A 26,488-nucleotide genomic window follows, 5' to 3' on the forward strand; every position below is an offset into this window, starting at 1 on the left:
GCTAGCAAACTCAAATACCCCAAAGTTTGGCTGTTAGAGCTAAAGTTATGCTTGGAAACTGTGGTTGGCTGTAGGTCTATCAGTGCTTGCTGGCAAATACTCCAGTCCCAGGTTTTATTGGTGTCTAGGCGTGTCTATAATTAGATGCCTTTTTTCCCCTCATCATGGCAGATGTTGCAGATGCCGCTCTCTACTGCTGACAGTCTTCAGACAAACAGTTTACATTAAAATATCTCTTGGCTTGCAGGGATCTGCTCTGATATTCTCTTGCAGATATGCTCTGATAGGTGCTCTTGTGCTTCCTGTGACTTTTAATTGGCTCATTAGGGTCTGCAAATTGAGGGTATTTTTTGGCATTTTTTGAATGCCTTGACCCTAAAAGTCTGACAAGTTATGGGAGAGCATTTTCTTGGTCTCCTGCTGAGGCAATGGTACATATATTCTGAAAAGTAGGCCAGGATGTAATGCTCACTGCTGCTTCTCCCATTAGATTTTGTTATCTGTCTATAGCTGTGCCTGTGGAAGGGAAGAGATTGTAAAAAACATGCTTGGTGTTCTCATTGTGTTTGATTGTTCATGTCCCCATTTTGTTCTCCTTCCACACTACGCTTGGTTAGGATTCATCTTAGCAAGGTGTTTAGTTTAGGTAATCTCATGTGCTCCCCATACAGTGGGGAAAGAGGAAAGAGGAACTTCCTGAAGGTAAATTATCTCATCTGGGATAGGCATCTCGCAGAGGTATTGTTATTCATCCTCTGGAGCTAACTGTCTCTTCATTGAGATTGCAGCCACACTCAATGCCTGACTTTTAGTTAGAAAAGTTAGACCTGAGCCCTCCTTTCACTTCCCCTTTTCTGAGAAACTGCTCCTTCTGATATTTGTTGTGATCCCTTATCAAAGTGTCTGCAATCAGCTTCTCTAAATATCTCCAATAGGCCCTATTCTGAAGAGAGGTGTTGACTAATGGCCATAGTCCCAGAATACAATGTCCTTCCTGAGCCCTCGCACAGCTATCATCTTTTTTTGCTTTTTAGCAGCTTTCTTCATGACTCCACTTCCCCATTGCCTTTCACTACCCAGTTGCTCACACAATCAGTACTGTGGTGCTGACACATGGTACTGGTGTAAGTCCCACATTTCTAGACAAGTGTCATGCACACAGAACCCTTAACACTGAATATTTTATTAAAAAATACTGCTACTATTATTATTATTAGTCTACAATAAACAATAATGCATTTATATTATGTAGTGTTATATGATAGAGAAGACTGTAAACTCCTACAGCCTAAAAAGTGCAATAAAATAAAATTTAAAAAAAAAGGCCTCAAATTTTCTAAGCATTTGTAAACACTTAAGTTTCAGCTCTGCAGCCTGAATTACTACTATTGCAGTCCTTCAGCTCTGCAGTTACTCTTGTGAAGGACTACCAAAGGACATTTTTATCAAGGGATGTTTTACAAGGGACTTATTTACAAATAAGGACACAGTGATAGGTGTCCTGGTTTCAGTCAGGTTAGTGTTAATTTCTTCTCAGATGCTATTACAGGGCTGTGTTTTGGATTTGGAGTGAGAATGGTGTTGGTAACACAGTGATGTTTTGGTTTTTTGCTAAGTCCAGTTTACCCATAGTCAAGGACATTTTTCCCTGCCTCCATGTTCTGCCAGTGAGGAGGTTCACAAAAGAAACTGGGAGGGAGCATAGCCAGGACAGGTGATTACCAAGTGCATATTCCACACCACAGAGCATCACACTTGATATATAAACTGGGAGGATTTAACTGAAAACACATCTGATCTGGGTTTGGGAATGGGGGTTCTGGCTCTGTTCAGTGCGTGGTGAGCAATTGCATTGAGCAGCACTTGCTTTTCTTCATTATTATTATTATTATTACTATTATTACTATTACTATCATTACTATTATTACTATTACTATTATTGCTATTGTTAATATTATTGTTGATATTATTAATAATATTAATAATAATTATTAATAATTATTATTATCCTTTGTATTAATTCTGTATTTTACTTTGTTTTCAATTATTAAACTGTTCTTTTCTCAACCCACCAGTTTTACTTTGATTCTCCTCCACATTCCAGTGGTGGATGCAGGGAGAAAGGGGGGAATTGAGCAAGCTCTTGCCAGGTTTAATTTCCATTTGGGCTTAAACCGTGACGACAGGATGAGGGGAAATGGCTTCATGCTGGAAAAGGGCTGGTTTAGATTAGATATATGGAAGAAATTTTTCTGATGTCCCTCGTAAGACACTGGCTCAGGTTGTCCAGAGAAGTTGTGGCTGACCCATTCCCGAAGTGTTCGAGGCCATGCCATCCAGAAACCTTCTCATATATGTATCAGGAAGGTAAAACCAGTGCATCAGAAAACCTGGAGAGGCTCTCCCCACTCATGTTACCTACCCTGGCCTGTGTGAGGTTGACAGACTGATTGCTGCAGTCAGCTTGAACTCTGAGTAAACTGGGTATCAAATTGCAGATTCTCTTACACAAAAAACTCCTCCTTGGCATTTTCCTGTGCTCTGGTCCATGCCTGGGTTTCACTTTCTACAGAAGGAAAGTATTGTATCCTCAGTCTTCCAGGAAAATGAAAATAAGATAGTGCTTGACTACGGCACTAGATTTGTCTAACTTAAGCATTTTTGGTCAAATGAATATTTTAAATATATTTTGCTTAAATAACAGTTGTTAGTCTTGTTGGTAATCAGGCCTCAGGGAAAGAAGGTGAAACTCAAAGAGCCCTAATATTAGTCAGCAACCTAAAGGAATCTTTCAAAATTTAAATGAGTCAAGATATGTCAGTGTAATATTGGAACAACAGAGTAATGAATCAGGCCCTGGGATTTTCTGTTGCCTGTAAAATATAGGTATACAAGGAAGTAATAAGCAAAAAAAAAAAAAAAAAAAGTGTTTGAAACATCATTGCATGTTTGGGTCTCAAGTGAAATGTTGCAAAGTCCAAGCAATTTTTTGTGACTTCAGAAGACTTCAGCTCTGAAATATGGTGAGATACAAAACTCAGTAGATTTTCATCTCCAAGATCCTTTTCTGGTGAAAAAATTGTGTTAGGTGGTGTTGTGAGTATATATTGACTTGTAAATTGCTCATTGGAGAGTGGAACTGTATCTCCCAAATAAAAATTCTAGCGAAATGCTTTTTTTCCCCCCCTGTAATTTTTATTAAAAATATATGAAAAATACATTGGGATCCCGATTACATGGAATTTTTCCCCCGTTCCATTAAACTCAAATTACTTTCAGTTGAAATGAGAAGATTTTAAAATATTTTTTAACCTCGCTGGTGAAGAGGAACTGTATAAAATAAAAGACTTGAGATAAATCAGTGGGTTTTTTTTCCAGAAAGCCTGTGCCATGCCAGATTTACAGTGCTAGCTCCTACAAACTAGCAAATTGTGTTTTTTGTGTCTTGAGATGTGTGATGTGGCTGATGATTTACACAAACTGCTGCTCTTGAGAGAGCTTGAATTACAGGAGCATTGAGATGAGGAGCTACTTCATTAGCTCCACATGATGGCAAGAAAGAGAGAAAAATGCTTGACCATGTTTATCTGGAGCAGCAGGGGAAAGAGATTTTTTATCTAGTAAAATGGCTCCCATCTTCCATTCTTTAGGGAAATTTTTGTTTTTAATTTCTAAACTCCTTCTGTTTAAGTAATCTAGAATAAGTGGCACTAAAATGACAAGACCTGCCCTCCTCCTGTCAGTCAGTGCTGTAGGAAATGCTAGAGGACACTGTACCTGACCCAGGAGATGCAAGCTGACCAGGCAGGATGTAAATATCCTTTTCACTGATCTCTCTGCATGCTGGAGAGCTGCAGACCTGGGCTTTGTTTTCAAGAAGTAAAAGCTCTCTGTTTCTGCACTGATTCCTAGCAAAGGTGGGCACAGTACTTACACTCTGACCCTCCTGCTTCTCTGGTGGTACAGCAAAAAGGGGGGAGAACATGGAAAAGCGGACCAGAGGTAAAGCAGCTACAAATTTATGTGTGGCCTAAATGAGGGTGAGAAAGTTCAATATGGTTATTAATTGTTATTGTTTATGAAAAATACAAATCTCTACTGAAAGCAGCGCTGACAAAGAAATCTGGAATGACAAGAGTTGGGCAATTAATTTCTTTCATCTGAAGAAGTGTCCTGGCAGCCTGTTGCCTACCAGCAGCTGACAGTTCTGGGTCAATGAAGCTGCAGTTTGGTGTGGAGGATGTCAGGCAGAGAAGGGACAGAAGGATGGTCAGTGCAGTGGGTGAGGCACAGGGGCTCAGCTCAAGCCTTTGTTGCAGTACCTCGAAGGGGGATCGGAGAAGAGGGAGGACAAGAGCTGGAGAGGGTTATCAGGGTGTATTTCCTTTAATGCATCAGGATCTGTTGTTTGTGTGACCTCCCTGCTGGCAAAGAATTTTGTGACTATTTCTTTCTGACTTTTCTTTTTCCCCTTCACAGCGCTGGTGATGGTCCTGAATAGCACAAGTGTCAGCTGGAGTGCCCGCATTCAGATGTTCCTTACCTTTTGTAAGCTTGTAGCAATTCTGATAATTATAGTCCCTGGAGTTATCCAGCTAATTAAAGGTATGAAATGAAAAGTAAATGCTTTTAAAGAGCTTTTATCTTTACCCTCAGCAGTCTTTCCCCACCTGCCTCCACCACATAATGCTTATAGCAGCAAAATCTCTTAATTAGTCTGTGCTTGCTTAACTGAGGCTCTGTACTGTCATGTCATTGATAAGAAGTGGAACTAACACTGGGATGAAATGGTATTTCCTTCAGCATGCCAATGAGACTATTCCAATCAGACTTGCTTTTCCAAGGAGCAAATAGACTGCTCTTCTCTGGAATCTGTCTTTGGCCTGAACTTTGTGAAAGGGGCAGGGTGGGATTTAAAGGCAGGTAGATGCACATGCATCTCCCCAAAGCACATGCCTAGCCCAGGCAGGATGGCTGCTCTGGCTGTGCTAGTCCCTAGTCATGGTACATGTGTGTGTGGTGCTAGAGGGGGCTCTCCATTCACCGAACCACACAATCACATGGTGGTTTGGGTTGGAAGGGACCTTAAAGATCATCTAGTTCAAACCCTCTGCCATTGCAGAGATGTCTTCCACCAGGCTATGTTTTTCAAAGGCCCATCCAAAACCTTGAACACTTTCAGAGCATCCTGGGTTGCTTCTCTGGACAATCTGTTCCAGTGCCTCATCACTGTCACGGGGCAGATTTTTTCCTAACATGTAATCTAAACCTGCCCTCTGTCAGTTTATAGCTATTTCCTCTTGTCCTGTCACTACATGCCCTTGTAAAGGCCCTCTTTTCACTGACAGGCGCTCAGCTATGTGTAGAGACTTTCCCATCCCAGCCCTCTGAGCAGCAGGTGTGAGATGGTGACAAGCCCTGGGTCACCCTCCATCAACAACCACAGAGAGCCATGCAGCGCACAGGGGCAGAGCAAGGAGCCCTCTTGAGTGTGTTGGTGGCAGATTTTATCCAACAAAAATTGTCACAGTTTTGGGCTATGCCCCACCCAAGTGAACAGCGCAGTGTTAGTCTGTGCAGTGAGCTCAGTTTCTCAGGGACAGGAGGCTCTCTGTGGTTAATATAGACTCTGAAATAAAAGTTTTCCTGTGTGACACTGCTGATTCACTATTTTTGTTTTCTTGTTTTTCACTTTCTTTCTGGCACTTGCAATGTCGTGGGGTCTCTGTATTTGTATAGGTTTAGAGCAAATTTGGGGAAGAATTTCTTAAAGAACTTCTGGTGGGAAAAGCAGATCTAATCGGCCCCTCCCCGCAACTGGTCCAGGAGATAAAAATACTTCTTTGGAGAAAGGTGGAAAAATCCTGTTTATTAAACAATAAAACTAAAACAATATCAAACAATGAGACTTCTTGCTACTCCAAAAGCGATGAAAAACTGAGAAAGCCCCTCCCCGGGTTGCAGCTGAGCTCACTCAGTCTCTGGTCAGTCCCTCAGTGCTGGCAATGTCGCAGGCCAGGCCCGGCCCGGTGGGCCTCAGGTGCAGCTGCCGGTGCTCCCCTGTGTGTTCAGGCCAGAGCAGGTTAAACAGCTCCAAAGAAAAGGGAAAAAACACAGTCCAGGGAACTCCTTTGCCTCAGCCAGCTAACACTAACTAAAAAGCAAAGGAAGAGCTCTGTCCTCCTGTCTGTCCACAGACAGCAACAGTCCAGGAGAAGGAATGTGGGGGAGTGAGAGCAGTGTCTGGAGGAAAAAAACCTGCACTTCTCTCCCCCCTTCACTCTTTGCAATAAGTCTTAAAGGTGCAAAACTTACTATTCAGCATGAACACAAGACGATTGGGGATAAAAGCACCATACAGCCAACTCAGGACAGTCTCGCCTGTGACATATGAAATGTGTAAAATTTCTCTCTGTTCCCATCCACCCCACTTTTTCTAGACCTTTGGAGCAGGTCAAACCTGCTCCAACCCTTGGGGGTTGTTGCCCTGATGTAGCTCAGCTAAGTGTCCCTGGTCCTCCACTGGGACCTTCTTCTGGCCACAGTTCCTCCCTTAACCAAAAAGCCTCTGCTTCAACAGGGATTTTGACTGAGGGCTTAGTAAAACCAGACCAAAGGTAGAGGATTTGACTCATTGCTAATTTAAATCTGAATTAATTAAGTTTCTTCCTGCTCCATATTTGTGGAGGATCATTGCTTCTCAGGAAATTTGGGATATGGTAGGGACATTTTACAAACCATAAAGTGCTTTGTAAATGAATGAGAGCATAACAAAAGTGTTCCATTTATAGATATATAGATAATTCTCAATGTAATATTAATACAGTATTGATTATCATGGTTGGGGGTTACTAAACTCATTTTTCAATGGTAGAAATTTCTAGGATTTTGGATTTATTTATCTTATAAATGTTTCTTCTGAATGAAACGCCAGCAAAGTTCCTTCTGATTAAAATGTTGAACAAGTGAAATTTTCCACATTGAAAACTACTGAGCTCATTCTGCTCTTTCATGTTGATGTAAGTCAGTGCTGGGAATGACAGAGCAGTGAGTGTCATCAAGCTCAGCATGCTTTGAAATAAACTAATAGGTCAAATTCTCCTATTGTATGAATACAGATTCCACAAAGACTTTTACAATTGCTGGCAGATTATGGCTGTGAGAGTTGGGTCAGAATTTAAGATCAAGGGGCAGAACTTCATGTCAGTGAACTGTTGTGTGATTAAATGATGTTAAATAAATGTTCCATGACGTGTTATATATATATATTTTTAACTAGTTATGACCAAAGAGCTCATTTTTCAACATTTTTGTTGTTGATTTTGCAGGAGAAACACAGCACTTTAAAAATGCCTTTGCAGGGAATGATGCCAGTGTTATGGGATTACCACTTGCTTTCTATTCAGGAATGTATGCCTATTCAGGCTGGTAAGTGGATGAAACTTATATGTGTTTGTCCTGAAAAAAACCCACTAATGTGCTTTAACAAAGCTATTTATTTATACGAAGCAATGAGTAGCAATTCTACATCTTTTGCCAAGCTACATCATACAGCTAGGGTAGTTGTCATCACTTTTCCATATGCTCAGTGGTGATTGTGCAAGCAGCTCTGGAAGGGAAAGATTTTTTTTTTTCAGTGTATAATATATAAACATGCACTGACCACCACAATAATCACACCACAAGAAAGGAATATTCTTCATTTTTTTCATTAAATATTTTAATAAAAGGATAAAAGTACAAATGAAGCTTTAATTTTTTTGAAGAAGTCAGTAATTTTATAAAAAAACAAATCTATGATTCTGTTGCAAAATGGCTTACCCTTAGCCTTGCTTTGTAAGAGCAGTATTTGACAAGTAAGGAACAATGAGATTGGTATGGGCCACAAAACAGAATAAAAATCTTTAGATTTTTTAACTTCTTGGTCTGAGAGATCTGGACCATACTTAAAAGAAGTGCAGCTGGCTTCCACAAAAGTCAGGTGCGATTGACTGTGAGCAAAGGTATGAGAATCTACCTTCAGGTATCCTGCTTAGAACTTTCAAGTCATTTCTCTCTTTTCCCTCCAAAGCACACAGCAGCTGGTTTGAAAGGTGCTGCCCCTTCTGGAAGCTGCCTTTACAATTTATTCATGCTCCTCGGGGCTCTGCATTGTGCAGTGCCAAAGGGCTTTAGCAGCAGCAGCCTGGGGGGAAGGAAGCAGACTGCAGTGCACAGAGTGGGCTTATTTTGAGATAGCTTTGTCTGCAGGCCTTCCCTTTGCTCCCCATAGCCTCACAGGCAGCCAAGTCCTTTACCTTGCACAAAAAAAAGCGAGGGCTGCAAGATAAGGGGTTTATTTATTTAATATGAAAGGACAATGGGCCGGGCATTGGAGTTCTCTGCCCATTTGTAACTCCCCAGTTGCAGGAGCATTATAAATGTGCACACTGAAGTATGAACAGAACTTTATATACTAAATGGCAGCAGGGGAAGACACCCAAGAGAGTCCAAAGCCTTTATCTGAGATAGACATGTAAGAAAAGAGCCTGGCATTTTGAAGCCTCAAAGAAATGGAATTGATTATGTGGAGAATCTCTACTTTTTTCCCCCTCTCTCCTATAACTGACTCTGTCTCTCATATCCATGCATGTGATGGTTTCTCACTTTTTAAATATTAACCCAAGTTTTTGTATGAAAGCAATTTAAAAAACTCGTTATTATTATTCAGAATTTCTTTCCTGCAAAATGCTTAATCAAAAATACTGTTATTCTGTTGCTTCTTTCCCATTTTTCACATAACTGTTCAAAGCCTTGCAATAAAAATTACCTTTTTTTTCCCTTTACATCTTCTGACTTTTATTTCAAGGTCCTTATTTGCTACTTATAAAAGAAATTAGCAGGAAAAAGACCTAATTTGGCCAGTTGTTCTTCCCTGCTGTCTATTTTCCTTTGTTATCAACTAAAATTCATCACCTCATCACGAGGAGCAGACCATTAAGTGGAGTGGCAATATCCTTGCACTATCAGTTTCATGGGGCTAAATCAATGCAATTAGCTGAATATAAAGGAGTGTTGAAAGTGTTGGTGATGTGTCCTGGGATGCAGGCAGAATTTTATGCATAGCTCACAAGACTGTTAAATTTTAACTGTTAACTTTTAAAGATACAGCTTTGAAGAAAAGAAAAGCAGTATCTCTTCTGTGTGTGGGTTCATCCTGCCAAGAGCAAGTGTAGACTATGGGGTATGTAAAATGTTGGCTGAAAATGTGGAGAAAAGAATGCGAGGAAACATGCCTTTGCACCAATAAAAGGACTGATGCTGGGCTATCACAGAATGGTTTGGGTTGAAAGGGACCTTGAAGATAATTTTGTTCCAATCCCCTGCCAAGGATAGGGATACTTCCCACCAGACCAGAGTGCTAAAAGCCCCATGCAACCTGACCTTGAACACTTCCAGGAATGGGGCATCCACAGCTTCCTTGGGCAACCAGTGCCAGTGCTCCAGCACCCTCACTGGAAAGACTTTCCTCCGTATATCTAGCCTAAATCTTCTTCTGTGCTCTATGTGCTAGAAAGTTTAAAAACAAGTACCGATGTTTTTGCACAAGGTGGCAAAGAATTTCTTGCTCAGTCACAAAATCACTACTTTTAAAAAGCCACCTTAACTTGTTCTGCTAACCCAGTTCTGCTCCAAGACTTGTGATGGGGCAAATCTCCCAGACTTCCTGCCAGCTTGGTCACCAGTGGTTTATTCACAGCAGCAGTGCTGGCTCAGGTGCCATTTGTCTTTCTGCACAAGATCAGAAGACCAGCATAGGTGCTGTACTGACTGCTCTGTTTGATTAGACAAGATCTGACTTTGGGCCTGTCTCTGAGCCAGGCACAATTGTGTTCCAGGCAGGCACAGACTGAGTGCTAATAAATGTAGAACAGAGGGTTCAGTGGCCTTGAGGCTTGTGGTTGCTTTGCATGCAGGGCTGTGCCTGGTGAGCAGCTCCTATGAATTCCCATACAGAGCTCTCCCTTGAATGCTGCTGGAATGTGATCAGAGTGCAGCCTGTACTGGATAAAAGGCAGCAAGCACAAATGGAATATAAAGCTTGAAGTGTGCATGTGTGTGCTTATGTATGGAATTAGGGTAAACCATTAACTGTGTAGTATGCTCAGGGGGAAAAAAATTAATTACGCACTGACTGTACATAGTCACTGTCTTTTTCTTCTCCTGCTTTGCTGTCTTTTCTGAGAATTCCCTTCCTGAGTGTGAGGATAAGGGAAGGTTAAATATCCCTCTCTCCTTAATCCAAACATGGGCCTGCAAAGCCTACTGCAATTAACAGCAGTGCTTAACTAAAATCATCTTCTTGATTCTTAGTGAGAGAAATACAGAATAAAAATATAGGAATAAATCTTATCATACATTTTATAACTATTTTCTAGGTTTTACCTCAATTTTGTCACCGAAGAAGTGGAAAACCCTGAAAAGTACGTACTTAATGTTTTGCTTGACTTTTGAGAAATGTTGTTAAAGTAGTGATCTTCAAAGTTCTGTATGCTGGTCAAGCTGCTTGCCTTCCAGCAGATTTGGTATCTATTTGAATTGCAACTGCTTGAAAATTTGCTACTTTTGGTCTGTTGTGACCTTATTATGTATTCTGCTTTTATCTGCACTGAAAGAGTGGCTGGTTTAGTGTATTCCAGGATTAAGTGGATCTGTCTCTAGGGCTCTGGTTCTCCCCCTCAGGATACAAGTAACTATCAGCGGCTCCTTTCAGTGGAAGCTACTGATATCCTGTCAGGGAAATCTTGCCCAAGAAACTTATGTGCTGCAATATTTGTCAGTTTTGCTGTGTTTAAATATTAATGAAATACTTAGTTCTACTTGCTCTAGATGTCTCAGAAATGCAGGATCTTGAATACATGCCACAAAGCATCCAATCTAATTAAACTGAACAGGGGATATGGGTTGGAGCCGGTTTCCAGTCAGAGCTGAATACTCCCACATCACCTGCCTGTAAAACATGGAAAGTTGTCTTGTTAGGGAGAGTTTGATTTGTCCCATCTATTTGGGTAGATGTGTTTTGGTACATGGGGCCAGTAATAAAAGGCTACTAACTTTTTCTAAAAGTTAAAGAAAATGTGCCTTTCCAGATCAATTTTCTTTCTTTGAGGAAAAGAAGCTATTTAGTTGACAAAGAAATTAATGGCTAAATTTTCTTAGATTTTTAAAATAAGATAGCTGGCTGGGTACCAAATTGCTTATTGTTTTAAAAGGACCCTCAGCACTGTGCACTCAGATAATATGAATCTGAGACATATAGGGAAAGAAAACCCCAAGCCATTGACTGGGAGCATCCAGAAGAGTTTTGTTGGTTTCTTCAAAGTCTGAACCAAATCTGCTGCTATTTCAGAGGCCTGAAATTATAAGAAAATGGATGATAAAACATGAGGCTGGTAGAAACACTGGCAGATTTCTATTGTTTGAGTGACTTTGGGATGTGTTGTGTTTTAGCACACTCTTTGATGTGATCTAGATATGTAGAGTGAGAATTATGTGACTGGAATCTGAGACCAGGTAGAAAATACTGCATTAATATTTGTGAATAATCATTATGACAGATATCTATGTACAAATGAGTTTTTCACTAGTACTCTTCAGTTCTGATAAGATGCCATTTTAGGAACTGTGGTTTAGTAAACATGACTCTGGATGTATTTAAAATGTGTAGATGTGGCACTTGGGGACATGGTTTAGTGATGGACTTGGCAGTGCTGGTTTCGTGGTTAGACTCAGTGGTCTTAGAGTTCTTTTCAAACCTGAAGGCTTCTGTGCTTTTAAGGCATTTGTATCAGTGGAGAGCAGTTGCAGACATCTTTTATGAAAAATCCTTTCCTTAGGATTTTTCCTCCTGAAAAGCTGAAAGGCCTCAGGAACAAAATGCAAACATTGATTATCTGCTGCTGTGGAATGCAACAGGTGCATCTGTGATTGGCCCGTGTTGGATGTTTGTCATTAATGGCCAATCACAGTCAGCTGGCTCGGACAGAGAGCTGAGCCACAAACCTTTGTTATCATTCTTTGCTATTCTATTCTTAGCCAGCCTTCTGAGGAAATCCTTTCTTCTATTCTTTTAGTATAGCTTTAATGTAATATATATCATAAAATAATAAATCAAGCCTTCTGAAACATGGAGTCAGATCCTCACCTCTTCCCTTAACCTGAGACCCCTGGGAACATCGTCAAAAAGAGCAGCTGGCTAAAGATTCCCAGGCTTGGGACACACATGAACTCAAGCTGGATGATCTAGGGTTTAACTACCAAGGATCTGTTCTCTTTATAAAATCATGAAAGACAGACACTAAAACCAAAAGACAACCTACAGATTTTTTTTTTACTTTTGAAAAATTTTTGTGTCACAGACTGATTTTAAATGTGAAACTAAATGTAGCTGTGAAGGGATTCTGGTCCAAGACATCTAGCTCTTCAGGAAATTCTGGGGAGATAGGTTAGGAGCCAGCGTCTTGGTGGTATGATTAAATTCAGGTAGAAGCAATAAAATTTGTAAATTATCATGCGGTTACCACCAATACCGAGTGATCTTCTAAAAGGTGCAGATGTCTACACCCTTTGTGACTTTTCAAACAACTTCTGTGTCTGTGGTTCTTTTAACTGGAATTCTTGGTAATTTTCATTATAGCTATCTTTACATCTGTTGAGTTTTTTGCGACTGAAGTCACAGGAGTGCCTATTTTTAAACATTTTGCACTCTGCTGCATAGGACAGAAAAGGATAGCTCCTCTCTCTTTTAAAAGCTAAGCACCCCTTGAAGCATGATATATCTCTGCTAAGAGAAATTGTGCTGGTTCAATTCTGATGATGTTTTTCCATTGCAGCTAGGATGTGAGGGAAGAAGACTGTCTTTTCCCGTCTCAGGAGAACTTCTCTGTACTCCAGGTTATCTTTGGAGATCTGCTGAAGTTATGTGTGCTGCTAGTGAGGATGTAGGACTAGAGGGTAAACCATGTAACGTGGCTGATTTAGTGTATTCCAGGATGGCACTGGAAAAAAAAAACCTCAATATTACATGTGCAATGTTATCACAAGGCTCTTGAAACTTCCCTTCATCACTCTTCCTCTTGAGGCTGCACTTTGAGAGGATGAGTGGATGCCCAGTTTTTACAATTTCCATGCTAAGGTATAATATAGACTAGAAGAGAGTGGGATATTAAAAATTGCTAAATAAGTGGCAGGTGATGGTGGGGCAAATGGATTGTTACTGTCTGTGGTGACAGAGATCTCTGTACCACCTGTAAGTGGGGATTCTGGACTCCCTTGAGCTGAAATAAGCAATTCAATGAAATGTTTGGAACATATTTTTTATTTGATTGTCTCCTGTGAATGGGTCTGTTGGAAAGATGTCCTGAACCAAGGGCTGTTCCACCATGGTTCCCAAAGCTACAGGGCAAGAGAATAGTGTGGATTAATCTCAGTAGCAACTGTCTCAGCTCCCACTAAACCCAATGCAAATGTTAGATGACCCACACATTATTCTGCTGTTGTAGGCATTTATTAAGACTAAACTGCCTTTTTTTTTTTTTCAACCTAAAATGCTGTCTTTCTCTTCCTGTGAGCATTATGTTAAAGGCTGCACTGAGCAACCTGGTCTAGGGGAAGGTATCCCTGCCCATGGGCAGGGGGCTTGGAGCTACAACTTCAAGGTCCCTCCCAACCCAAACTATTCTGTGATTCTACTGTATGGTACTTCTGTTGGTATGATGCTGCTGATTTTAAAAAGGAAGAGGAAAAGTACAGGCTTGTACCACTTAGAGCTTGTAACACATCCAGATGTGCAATTTGTAATGTTTTTCAATGGTTAGGATCGATGCAAATTACTTACAGCAAAGGAGGTGAGCACAGTGAGGTCTTCTGCCCTGCAGTTGTCAAAGTAAATGTTTGCCTGAGAATCAGTCACAGTTGTGCATTTCCAGATGTGCAACAGCTTTGGAAGCAGCTGAGGCGAATGATCAGCTCCATGCCCATGTGAACCAGCAGGCTGCAAACTCCCAGTGAATGTACCAAGGGGACGTGCCAGGTTTACAGCAGAGGGATGGCAGGAATGCTCTGGCACAGAGTGGGGATGAGGCTTTGAGCATCTTGGCCCAGAGAAAGGTGTCCCCACCTATGGCAGCAAGACTGGAACAAGATGATCTTTACGGTCCCTTCCAACCCAAAACATTCTTTGGTGGTGGGCCCTAGAATATATCCTGAGATGTGTTGGAAGGTGGAAGCATCTGCTATTAGACTTTAAGTTTCCCAGAAAGGGATTGCATTTCTTTCTGTGGTATACGGCACCAGGGAGACCCTTTGGAATATGGCATGTGTTGTTGGGAATACAGGAGAGAGGCAGGGAAAGGGGGATGCTTGTGCTCTTGGCCAGTCCCCTCTGTGCTCCAAGCAGCTGTTTGTAGAGGCAGGAAGGGCTTTGGAGGCTGTGGGAATCTGCAGAGGTGCAGCTGCCTGCCCAGGTGCAATAAATTCCACACTTAGGTCTGTAAGTAGGATAAATACTCTGGGTCTGAGACACTGGGGTGGTGAGGCAATACAAAACCCTAGAGAGGGAGAGCAGAAACAGAGGGAATGAGCAAAGCGGGAGCAAGGGGATCAAGCATCCTTTACAGTACAGAAGGGAGAACAGAAACACTTAAAAAAAATCTCAAAGTGATCGTCGTTACTTTTTGAACAGAGTTTTGGAAGTAGTGTTGAATTCTCACTTTGGAAATGCCCCTGTTCCTTCTTTTGTGTAAGGACATTATTATAACCCCAATTATCATAAGATGTAAAAGTAGCTGTTTCTGTCTTTTACTAAACCCCTTTTTGATGTCTCATTTTTAAGCCTGAACTCCTTTCTTTATTCCTCTTTGTTCAAATGCTTCTCTCCTTCTCTCATGCAGCTATTAGCAGCACCCGAAGAAACACAAAGTTAATGTTTATTTTAGAAGGAGCTGGGGTTGCAGTCTTAATATACAATTTTTAAAAATAGCCTGAAATAATTTTAGTATCAAGAATATGTGGAACAACATTAAAGTGTGACAACAAATTTCTTTTCCTTTTTTTGAAAATTATGCTTTGCATGTACAGGCTGGGTCAATAGCAATTGTTGTTTCAAATAAAATACCTAAATAATTCTTGAAGCAGAACTTCACCAAAACAAACTTGTGCAGCCACATCACCTGCAGCTTTGATATTTTTGATTTCTTACACTATAAGGATCAGTCTCAAACTGAGGTCTTATTGTTAAATAATAGGCAAATGAAGGAACAGCCAGGTCTCTGAGGGAGTTTGTCACCTGAAAATTGACAGGAGCCATGTTTTCTGGAGCAGGAAATTTTTAGGAGTAGAAATCATGCATGAACTTCCAGACTAATTTCTTGTACATAGTCTTTGATCTCATCCGTATCCATGAACACCCACTTGTCACAGACATCTTTTATGAAAAATCCTTTCCATAGGATTTTTCCTCCTGAGAAGCTGAAAGGCCTCAGGAACAAAATGCAAACATTGATTATCTGCTGCTGTGGAATGCAACAGGTGCATCTGTGATTGGCCCATATTGGATGTTTGTAATTAATGGCCAATCACAGTCAGCTGGCTCAGACTCTCTGTCTGAGCCACAAGCCTTTGTTATCATTCTTTCTTTTTCGATTCTTAGCCAGCCTTCTGATGAAATCCTTTCTTCTATTCTTTTAGTATAGTTTTAATGTAATATATATCATAAAGTAATAAATCAAGCCTTGTGAAACATGGAGTCAGATCCTCATCTCTTCCCTCATCTTCAGACCCCTGTGAACACTGTCACACCCACTATGTATTCCCAAGAAACAGGCTGAGTTTTTTCAATCAAGACCCTGAAAGCAGCTCATGCCTGAAGAGCACTTCCCTCTTCCCTCCCTAGGCAGAGCACTGCAGGATCAGTGCTATAGTTCATCAAGAATTTTGGCAGCCTCCAGAGAGAAGATTAACACAGAAGTGTTTTCACATCACAGCAACACTTTCAGAGCCCTGTCAAAGTCAGAGCCAGGTTGTGTCAGATGCTGGCCAAAGTGAATCCCACTTTAACAAAATTGTGCTCCATCCTCACTATGAGTAGATGATTGGCCTGAATTCTTCAAGTTGCGAAGATTAGGCTTGTGTTGGAAGAGAGAGAAAATATTGTTTCACTTTAAGGGGAGGGAAACTTAGACTCAAATTCCTTACTGACTTCAAGGCTGTCTGCCATCAAGTGGGCAACTTGAGAGAGATGTTAATTTATGGCTTTTGTTTTACTAAATAATTTTATTTATATGGCAGTGTAGGCTTTTGTTGGTGTTGTTGAACTTAGGGAATATTTTTCATTTAGTGGACAAAAATAATAGAATTTCAAAGGATGTGGATTCTGAAAACATTTTACAGCATAGATTACTTTGCAGTTGCAGTTAAGCACAGCTGCTATTTGGCATAATCCTTTCTTTTGTCTCTCTATCTCTTCTCTTTTTTTTTTTTTTCCATTTCTCTCCTTCACCTTCACCCCCACCCCCCTGCCTTATTGAACCATTTCATTTGCAAATATTTCATTTTTGTTTGTAAAATAACTTTGGTCCAGCCCAGGCAATGTATCATTGTTTAAAAAATTACACAGTGCAAAGAACATATTATTGAGATGTATAGTGTTTATAAGTGTTGTCTCAGATTGATAAATCATGTCTTGTGCTGTTGAAAAACCAAGAAATGAATTGCTTTGCTATGACCTTGGTGTCTGAGAACAGTCAGTTTGTCTATTAGATTTTTCCATGTTCTTCTTACTTAATTTATTCCTTCTTTTCCAAAATACCAAGAAACAGTAGCTGTATAGCAAGCCACCCGAGCTTGATATCATCAGACATTTTATAAAATCAGGCTATCAAAATGTTTGATAAAATCTATTTTTATACTGTTTTTAAATAATGTGAATGTCATGTCTAACTAATGTGTGCCGCCCATTCATTCTAATTATAGAGTCAACTTTGCATCTATGAGGACTGAGTGAGAGAAATAAAATATTAGGGGTGTGTTCTTCAATCTGTGTGAGAATTACAGAGATGCAGATGGATGGGAGGGGAATGGTGGCTGACATGCTACAACTCTTCCAGCTCCCCTGTTATTTGTGGCCATCTGATTTTTGGCACTTCTCATTAAAACGCAGCCCCCTGCCAAAGTCAGTCAGAAACTTGAATTGCACTGTTGCTCATTGTCAATCTAACCACTGATTAGGGATCAGACTCCCAGTAAGCAAAAGAGTAAAAAAATCTTTTCAGTGTTAATTGAGAGGATGAAAACCTTTGATATTTCTGCCTCTCTGCTTCTTACATTTTTTGGTTGTTATTATATAATTTAATGACAAGATTTACTCTGAAGAGGAATATTAATATCACTACTCTTAGACACTTGAAAGGTTTATCTGCTTGGAGCTTGAAATCTTTCTTGTATCATTATATTCTGCTTATTCCTAAAAGATACATTTGACTCCAATTCATTTTCTTCATGTCAAGCTACAGTGCCAAATATTCAGTGCAGAAGTTATAGGATTACATTGTGATATTTGACCTGAAGATAATGAAAAGAGACAAATGCTAATCTTTCCAGTATTTTGTAAAGCCCATTTGCTCATGTGAATCCATCAGATTACCTTAAAGGGAAAACCAGGTCTGTTAAGTGAGCATTTGCAGTTTTTCCTCTATACATTATTTATGTCTTGGTAGATTTTTTGCACTTGAATACTCATTCTTCATCATAGAATGAGGATGTCCTAATTAGCCTCCCCCCAGCTATTTTTATGTCTCTTTAATAGAAGTTTTATACTTTCTAAATTTGACTATATCTAACAGCATTGCAGTCTGCTTAAATTCTTTCAGTTATCTGGGAGGCACCTCAGATGAGGTGTCCAAACCTGGTCAATTCAACAACAATTTCCGCAGTTTATTTTTGCCCTCTGTAAGTGATAAAATTGTGTTTTCAGATCTAGAAAATCCTTTAATGGGGAGCTGAATCTACCAAATAAAGAAAAGAAATTAATTTACTAGCTCAAATCTACTTTCAGGAAACCAAGCAAGGGTTTTGCTATTTGTAAAATGTATGAAAAACATTTAATTAAGAATGTGATTCAGTAGTATTTGTGTGTGTTTGAGAGGGACAAATAGACAATTACTTGCTCTCAGGGGAGCTGACTCACCAGCTGTTCTTAATAAAATGATCTTTCCTTTACTTTTGCTTTCTCACTAATCTTATTGGCTCCTTACTATGACTCACATCTTCAGCTCATTAATTATTGTTTCTTTTAGAAATTACTAATAACTCATTTCTGAAACTAAGTATTTCAGTCTTGGATGCATGATTTCTGACATCTCAGTATGGGAACAAACTTTTCTCCCTTCATAAATTTATTTTATACTTTTTAGTTGGAGGATGGTGCTCTTGCTGGAAGTTGGAAATTCTCTTATGAGGAGGACTCAGCGATCCTGAGTTGCTTTGCCTTTTATTTATATTCTTTCTTCACTCTTAGCTTGGGAGATTTTAGACCAGGCTTCTCAGGGCCCCCTCCAACCTCGCCTTGGATACTCCTGCGTTCTGGCTCCAACATTTCCTTTCTTCACTCTTGCACTAGTTTGAAAGCAAATCAGTAAGAGACTCCACATCAGATCTACAATTTAATAGGAAAATTAAAATAAATGAAAAAAAATGGCTTAACCTGACAGAGCGAGGATACAGCCTGACACCCTGTGGGTCAGGGTGTTGGCAGCAGCCCCATTAAGTGGTGGCTGCGGCCCCTCCTGCAGTGACAGGGCTGGTTCTGTTGGAGCAGGGATCCTGTAGAAAGGCCTGGTCTTCCTCTGAATGTCCAATGGTGTTTATGTAGCTCTTATCCTCTGGGAATCCAATAGATAAGGCTGTTTGTGGTGCTCCAAGTCTCAGATTATATGCAGTTAGGAATGCTTGGCTCCTCCCCTTGGGCGGAGCCTCTCACAATGGGATGGTGTAATTTAAGAGTCATTCAGTGAAGCTTGATGGCCCATTAACAGAAGATATCCCCTGGAGTTATCAGGCATGAATCATGGAAGAGATAAATAACACTGCCCCACCTGGTTTTAACAGTTAGTCATAGAATACATACTTTTGTTTACATCTTACATTGTAACCTAAGATTATTCTCCATCCCACCCCTCAGGAGATGTGCCATAAATGCCCTAATCTTGACAATCTGTTGGATCTGCTGTCAAAATGTGATTGAGTTTCATGTGATAGATGCAAATGATTCAAGGGTTGCAACTTGCTTGTGAGCCCTGATTGGGTTCTGTCTGTGATAGGATTTGTTGGGGGTCACTGAATTCACAAAATATTTCCAACCAGAATAAGAAGGAAAACTGTGATTTTAACTGTGTTACCAGCTTGAGGTAAAAATGGGGAAAGATTCAGAATGGAATTTGATGGTAACCCAAACTAAAGTCCAAATAATTGGTTTCTTTCTTTTTTTGTTAACTTCAATTACATTGGACTGGATTTTTTTATTTGATAATGTGGGTTATCCTGTAGTCTTGTAGTGAAGACATTTTTTTGGCCCTGTAATTTTTGAGACTTTCAACATAGTAGCTACTATATATAATTAAGTGAGGATGCAGATTCAATCCTCCTGTTCTTGTTTTCCTTACTCTTGGCTGTTGAATGCAAATTCCTCCTGCCTCACCTGAGTGTCCCCTGCCCCACAGGTGCATGAGGCCCTGCTTCACAGCAGCGCTGTGTCACAAGAGAGAGGGAATAGAGAGCACAGTGTGCTGTGCAGCCTGAGTCTGGAGGGACCCAGATGCATGCAGAAAACACGGCAAATCCCCAGCCCTGTCTTTGACAGATGCACCCTGCGTCTGAGCATTGCTCTGAATTCACCGGGGCAGGAGAAGCGGGCAGCAGAGGGTTGGGAAGATGACTCACTGCATGAATTCCCCTGTCATCTGGGTGCTCACAGGGAGCAAAGGCTCCAGCAGCAGGGATAACAAAAGGGCTGCAGATTTCATAGGGCACTATTCCTCTTTCTTTCCTCTGACACAGGCAGGGGCAGCCACTGTGTGTGCCTGCTGCTTTCCAGAGGCTGCATGTTTTCCTAAGGCATTTAGTTAGGGATGCTGTTACAGTCTATGATGTTCGGGGATGTGTACGTGACGCACGTTCAATACATATTATCAGATATTGTTATTTATTTTTCCTTTTTCCATGTGCAGTAATTTGCTTTTTTCCCCCCTACCCCATTTTTTTGGGGTGCTTATGTCACTGTTGAGTCCTGTGGTGAAATTCTACACCATGGGAGAAATGACCCTGGGGTGCTGTATCTTTGTCATTGGCAGCTGATTTCTAAACCCCACTTTAGCATTTGAATTGGTTCAACTGTCTTCAGGTCTTTCTAATTCCTACTTCCTCTTTATTATCTTTCTGTTTTATGTAAAAAAAAAGAAAAAATTAAAAAAAAGAAAAGCGATGCTCTATTTAGAAATTGACTGCAGTGAAGAGCTACCTGTGGCAGGCTTTAAACTGATATGCCACTCAATATGAGTGAATTAGAAAAGAGAGTGATGTAATCTATAGTGTCTGTAAAGATTTCAAAGATGTTCCTTGATCATTAATTAAGACAATAAGGATGTCTTATAAAACTGCAGTTGAGAAGACTAATAATTCACTATTGAATGCAGCAAGGCAAGGTCACTTGTATAATTGCCTGTTCTAACATTTATATTCCTTGTGTAAAATACTCCTACTCACATAAAAGTCAAGCTGAAGGCCATGGAAATATTCAGGATGAGGCAATGCAGTTTTCATACCTAAAGGTTTGTGCACAATAAAGAAACACAGTAGTTGTCTTTTTCTATGTATTTGTTTGATTTTTATAAACTGAATTATTATCTCATACAAAGTTAACTTATAGCACACACCTGGCATGGGTTTTGGAGAAGAGTGAGTGGGAAAATGGCAGAATAAAAATGAGTGCTATAGATGCATGGTTAGATAAAGTATTGCTGTGCTGGGTTTTATCTGTGGATATGCGAGTTGAAATTAATAGTGCTACCTCTGCTCTTTTTCCCTTAATTGTCTGATAGAGAATCTGAATCTAACTCCTTTTATGTCTCAAAAATGTAATAAGGATACTGCCAAGACATTAGTCAGAAATCAGGAAGGTGGTCTGTGACAGTGTTCACAGGGGTCACAGGTTGAGAGAAGAGACGAGGATTTGACTCCATGTTTCAGAAGGCTTGATTTATTATTTTGTGATATATATTACATTAAAACTATACTAAAAGAATAGAAGAAAGGATTTCATCAGAAGGCTAGCTAAGAATCGAAAAAGAAAGAATGATAACAAAGGCTTGTGGCTCGACACAGTCTGAGCCAGCTGACTGTGATTGGCCATTAATTACAAACAACCAACATGGGCCAATCACAGATGCACCTGTTGCATTCCACAGCGGCAAATAATCAATGTTTCCATTTTGTTCCTGAGGCCTCAGCTTCTCAGGAGGAAAAATCCTACGGAAAGGATTTTTCATAAAAGAGGTCTGTGACAGTAGTCAGCTACCTGAAAAATCAAATCTGTGCAGCAAGCATAGGTGGAGGATGAAAGGAAAAAGATGAATTGCAAGGGCAGAGAGTGTAATACCATACTGCTATATGCCAGGACGCAGGGGCAGTAGTGGTTCTGTTCTGTGTGTGCTCTTGGGAGGGAGTAGGGTAAAGCAGGGTGGGAGCGTGTGCTGCCTGAGGGATCATCCTCCTCCTCTAAGGCAGATCTACATTAAGGCAATACTTCAGAAGCCATTGCTTTGATATGTTTGTTTCTGTTTGTGTAGACTCTGTGGCTTAAGATAAAAGAACCAACTTGAAATGAAAATGACTGGATAAATTCCTTCAGAATCCTGGGGACAACTAAAACTTTTTTGAAGATTATTTGTTAGAACTATTTGATAGTTCTAAAAATGCATCATTGGGGCAGGATCCTGGGAGGGTGGGAGAGGTTCCTGCAAATCCACCAGGTGAATGGACATGTGAATGCCTGGGCTGCTGTGATGCCTGTCCTTATCTCTTCTTTTTATCCAGGGCCAGTGGAGAAAGGGGGTCTGGACTAATCTCTTCTGAAGGGATGGTGATTGAGCAGACTGGTCAAGGGGAAAGTGTCCCTGTCCATGGCAGAGGGTGAAACTAGATGGTCTTTAAGGTCCCTTTCAACCAAAACTATTGCATGATTTCAATCTTTTGATTTTTACAAGTGCCTGTTTTCGTTAGTTCATAGGTGACAGCGGAAGGTATGGGTGAGGTTCTGCTTGCAGTGTACACAGGAGGGGCAAACATCTACACGGAGTGCACACTTAGGATACAAGCCCTCAAACAGGCTTTCCTCTGCCAAGCCTGTGGCGCCTCTTCTGAGGAAGCAAAGTCCAGGGAGTTCGGGTGGAGGAGCTTCCTGCCCTCCCTCCTGCTCCGGAGTGGAGAAGGTGTGTCCTGGGTGCTGCAGAGGGTCCTGCAGCCCCTCTGTTTCACGGAGCTTTGGTGTCTCCAAGGTGTGAGGATGTGGCAAGCCCATGTGCTGGCCCTGTCTGTCCCCACAGTGGCTGTCTGTCTGTCCCCACAGTGGCTATTCAGTGTGTGGAGCATGGTGCCACGCCACTGCACAACGCATTGCTCCTTTCTAGCTCTTGTGGCTCATTTTGTTTGCCAATGTGATAACCTGCTGAGTGTAAGGTTTGTTTGCTTTCCTGTTGCTGGTTTTACTTTTTTTGTTTTTTTTAAAATCACTTCTGTTTGTTTATGTGAATCATGGTTACTATGAATCAGCTCTCCTAAGGAAGTAAAACAAATGTTTATCCACAGTCTCGCTGGGTAGCTGGAAAAATTGTAATCTGCTTTACCAGCAGGGTAATGTAACACAAAATATTGTAACCTTTGAAGTTTCCATTGCCCTGGATTTTCCTTCATTTTCACCAGCTGAAACACATGCAAAACTGTTCTAACATCTATTTCTGTTTCACTGAGTTACATAGCAGTGCCTGTAGAGAAGGGTGAGAGTTTCCTCTTCATGGGGAACCTGAGTTGCTCAACAAAATATTCATGGTGGGAATAAAAATCCCTTGCAAGACTGATGCTCTGCTGCAGAACAGAGTATATTTTACTGGAGAGATGATGGGTTTCTCAGGGTTGAGCAGCTGTTCTCTTGGCCACAGTGAAGGTTCCATTAGACATTTCCATTCTCTTTTGGTGGTTCCTAAGCAGGAGGCCTGGCTGAAATTACTGGTGAAGTGATTGGCAATAGTGTATTAGGGGTAGATAGAAACATGAGTAAATTCACTAGGGTGACAAGTCCAGCTGAGGTGATTCAGAGCAGTCACTGAAGCTGCACCTCACATCTCCTGTCCTAGGGGTGTTGCACTCTTTGTGAAAGCAAGTGTGTTTTATAGAATTTCTAGTGTGGGTGCTGCTCTGTATTGTAGGTAAGCCTCTCCCAGGTTTTCTCCTTCCCACTTTAAAACTGGAACCTGGCTTTGTCTGATGCTTGAGCTCTTATTTCTATGTTTACCAACAGCATTAGTTCTTGTGGAGGTGACTCACAGCACTCGCCCTAATGTTTTGGTCTGAGATTTAAATCTGTGTTTCAAATGGCACTGAAATCTTGCTGGAAACCCCAGCCAAAACCCTGAAATTCCTTATGAAATTACAGGTCAGCCTTTTCTCATGGGTACAGTCAGTGTTGGTTTATAGCCTGGGTATAGAAAAAGGGGTCTCACAGCCATTTATTCTGGTATTTGTGACAGCAAATGACCCCCACTACCTATGGTTATTTATATAGGGCAGCAATAGCTACTTTAATTCATAGTGCAATGTTGTGATCTGTATGTGGTGCATCCTCTCCTGGAGCCAGAAGGGGATGACCCTCTTCTGCCACTTTTTATTTAATTTTCTCTTTAATGCTGAGCCTCAAAAATGAGGAAGAGCAGAGCGCTAAGGCAGTGTTGGATAAGCAGGGTGTTACACCAGCACATGTAGCAGCATCTTGCTTGCCATTAACAGTAAATCTTTTACTGGAGTATACCACTAGGCTGGTGCTGGCTAGCATCATCTGAAAGAGGTGGTGAGATGACTTTCAGAGAAAGTAAGACAGCATTTTTTACTGGGATAAGATACAAAATTGGAGAACAAAATACAAACAAAGCAATGGGCAACAAAAATGGCAAGGGCCATATGCTTTTTATTGCACATCAGATTGGAGTTTTATAATGCACAAAGAGTTAATAACATGTGCCATGTCACCATGAGTAGTTGGCATGGTCACAATTCCAATAGCAATTGTATTACACACACAAGAAAAGGAATATGTTCCACTTACTTCAGCCAGCACAATGACTTTGACACAGTCTTTTTGTATGAGACATTAAATGGGGTTGTCTTATCTGATTGTTCATTTTTAATAGGTAGTGAGATTGCTGGCTTGTATTTAAGATATGTAATAGCATATAAAAATGACACAATTTGGCTTTGTATATCTTTCCTGTAGATGAGTACATAATTTCCTGTGTTACAGCAGAATTTCCATCAGGGAGAATTGATCTTTACCTAGTGAATGCTAAGATTGTTATTCCCCTGCACACCCCTTCACAGCATGATGGCTGTTTTATGTGAGTGCTTATGGGTGTGCAGATGTTCTGGGAGCAGGTTCTGGTCACTTACATGTTGATATTTGGCTGTGAATATCCTGGAATTTTAAATACAAAGTGACAGTGATATTTTGTTTATGGAACAACTATTGTTAAATAAGTGACCATTAGGGTTTTTAGTCATTTAAATTACAGTACAGCCTATATCCATGAAATGTAAACTAAGAGGATTTATATAAGATTATTAATGCTCCAGGGGTGCTGTGAAGTGAATAATCTGCATTTCACAAGTAGTGCTGCTGTGGTTTATTCTGTCAATCCTCATTCACTTGTAGCACTTGCTATTGAACAAGTGCTGTTATTTCCATCTTCACCTTGACATTATGTTCTGTTTATTGTCAAAAAGTGGACTATACAATAACAGTATTTAATTTTTTGAAGTATGATGGAATGGAAAATCCCTTACGAGAATAGTTTTGATACCATCATTTGGAAAGATCTGACAGCAATTTAGAGACCTACTCCATAGATAATAAGAATGGATAATGAATAGGAGCACTCTGATATGGCAAGAGGTTTAACTTCTATGTGGGGATGTTTTAAAGGAAAGAAAATTTACAGTGATCTAGCACTGTAAAGGAATGACAGGCACTTCTAGTTCTTCGTATCTGTTTATTACAGAAAAAAAAAAAAACAGTTGCTAAGCAAAACCAGATAAAAGTAAAGATTTATCCACAAGGAATGTAGAAGACCATGAAATTCATTTTCCTTGGGCAAAACTCCCATTAGAGGAAAAGCTGCTTGTGAGTCTAAGGAAGAAATATTTCAATGGATGTGAAAAAAAAGCAGCAATGCTTTAAGGTTCTTGCTTGGTGATTGTAAAAGTCATGAGCAGAGGCTTTTTCTTAGTTGCAGACTATCCCAGACATGAACAGATCCAAGCTTTAGGCCACCTCAGCTTGGTGTTAAGTGTTGACAGAGTCACGATGCTGTGCTGGAATGACCCTGGAGTGCAGTGAATTACATATTTTTTCTGCTTTTAAGAATATATTTTTGCCCACACAGAGGCCCAAAAGCTGCCATTTGCTTTGTGCTTATTTTGGTTACTGAAAAAATGTCTTGCAAGCACTATTGCTACACTGACACATAAATTTGTCTCTGTTCCCCAGAGCTGGTGTTTTTAAATGGGGTCCTGCAAGAAAAATGAAGACAGAATTTTTATCAGGATCTGTTGCAATGTATAGAAAAAGGGGTAATGATTTTAAACCGAAGGAGAATAGGTGTAGATTAGCTACGTGGAAGAAGAGAACAATTGCAAAGCAGTGGAATGGGTTGCCTGGGGCAGTGGTGGATGCCCCATCCTGGGAACATTCAAGGCCAGGCTGGGTGGGGTTCTGAGCTATCTGATCCAGGGGAAGGTGTCTGTGCTCTTCAAGGGAAGTAGGGGAACGTTTAAGGGTCCCTTTCAACCTAAATCTCTCTATGATTATCTAGGTTTACTTTCAAATGCAGAAGTCAGGGAGGCTGGTGCTGGACAGGCTGCTGTGGAGTGCCAGGATTAGGGATTTCTGATGGCCAGTACCTGGTCCTTTTAAGCTGATGTTATGGGTCAGGATAAGAGATAATGTGGTAAATTCTGTATGAACCCTCGTTATCACTTTCACGTTAAGATTTTAGCATGGAAGAGTAGGGCATTTTTGCAGAGGGTACACTGAACAATGTGCAATGGCAAAGATAAGTCAGCCTTAAAATCCTGAGTCTCATTGATTATACTGTCCAAGATAATTGAAATAGGCTACTAAGTCTGGCTATTT

General features: G+C 40.5%; 1 protein-coding gene across 3 annotated transcripts in view; it reads left to right on the forward strand.

The window, feature by feature from the left end:
- The window catches only part of SLC7A11 (solute carrier family 7 member 11), a 64,648-nt gene that overhangs the window by 13,335 nt on the left and 24,825 nt on the right, over positions 1–26,488 (forward strand). For all 3 annotated transcript variants that reach the window (XM_074541985.1, XM_074541984.1, XM_005485635.4), the window contains 3 exons: positions 4,480–4,605; positions 7,329–7,428; positions 10,419–10,463. In XM_074541985.1, the coding sequence (XP_074398086.1) occupies positions 4,480–4,605; positions 7,329–7,428; positions 10,419–10,463 (271 nt within the window). The remainder of the gene's footprint in view (positions 1–4,479; positions 4,606–7,328; positions 7,429–10,418; positions 10,464–26,488) is intronic.

The sequence above is a fragment of the Zonotrichia albicollis genome, chromosome 5, assembly GCF_047830755.1.
Source record: "Zonotrichia albicollis isolate bZonAlb1 chromosome 5, bZonAlb1.hap1, whole genome shotgun sequence".
Taxonomy (NCBI): domain Eukaryota; kingdom Metazoa; phylum Chordata; class Aves; order Passeriformes; family Passerellidae; genus Zonotrichia; species Zonotrichia albicollis.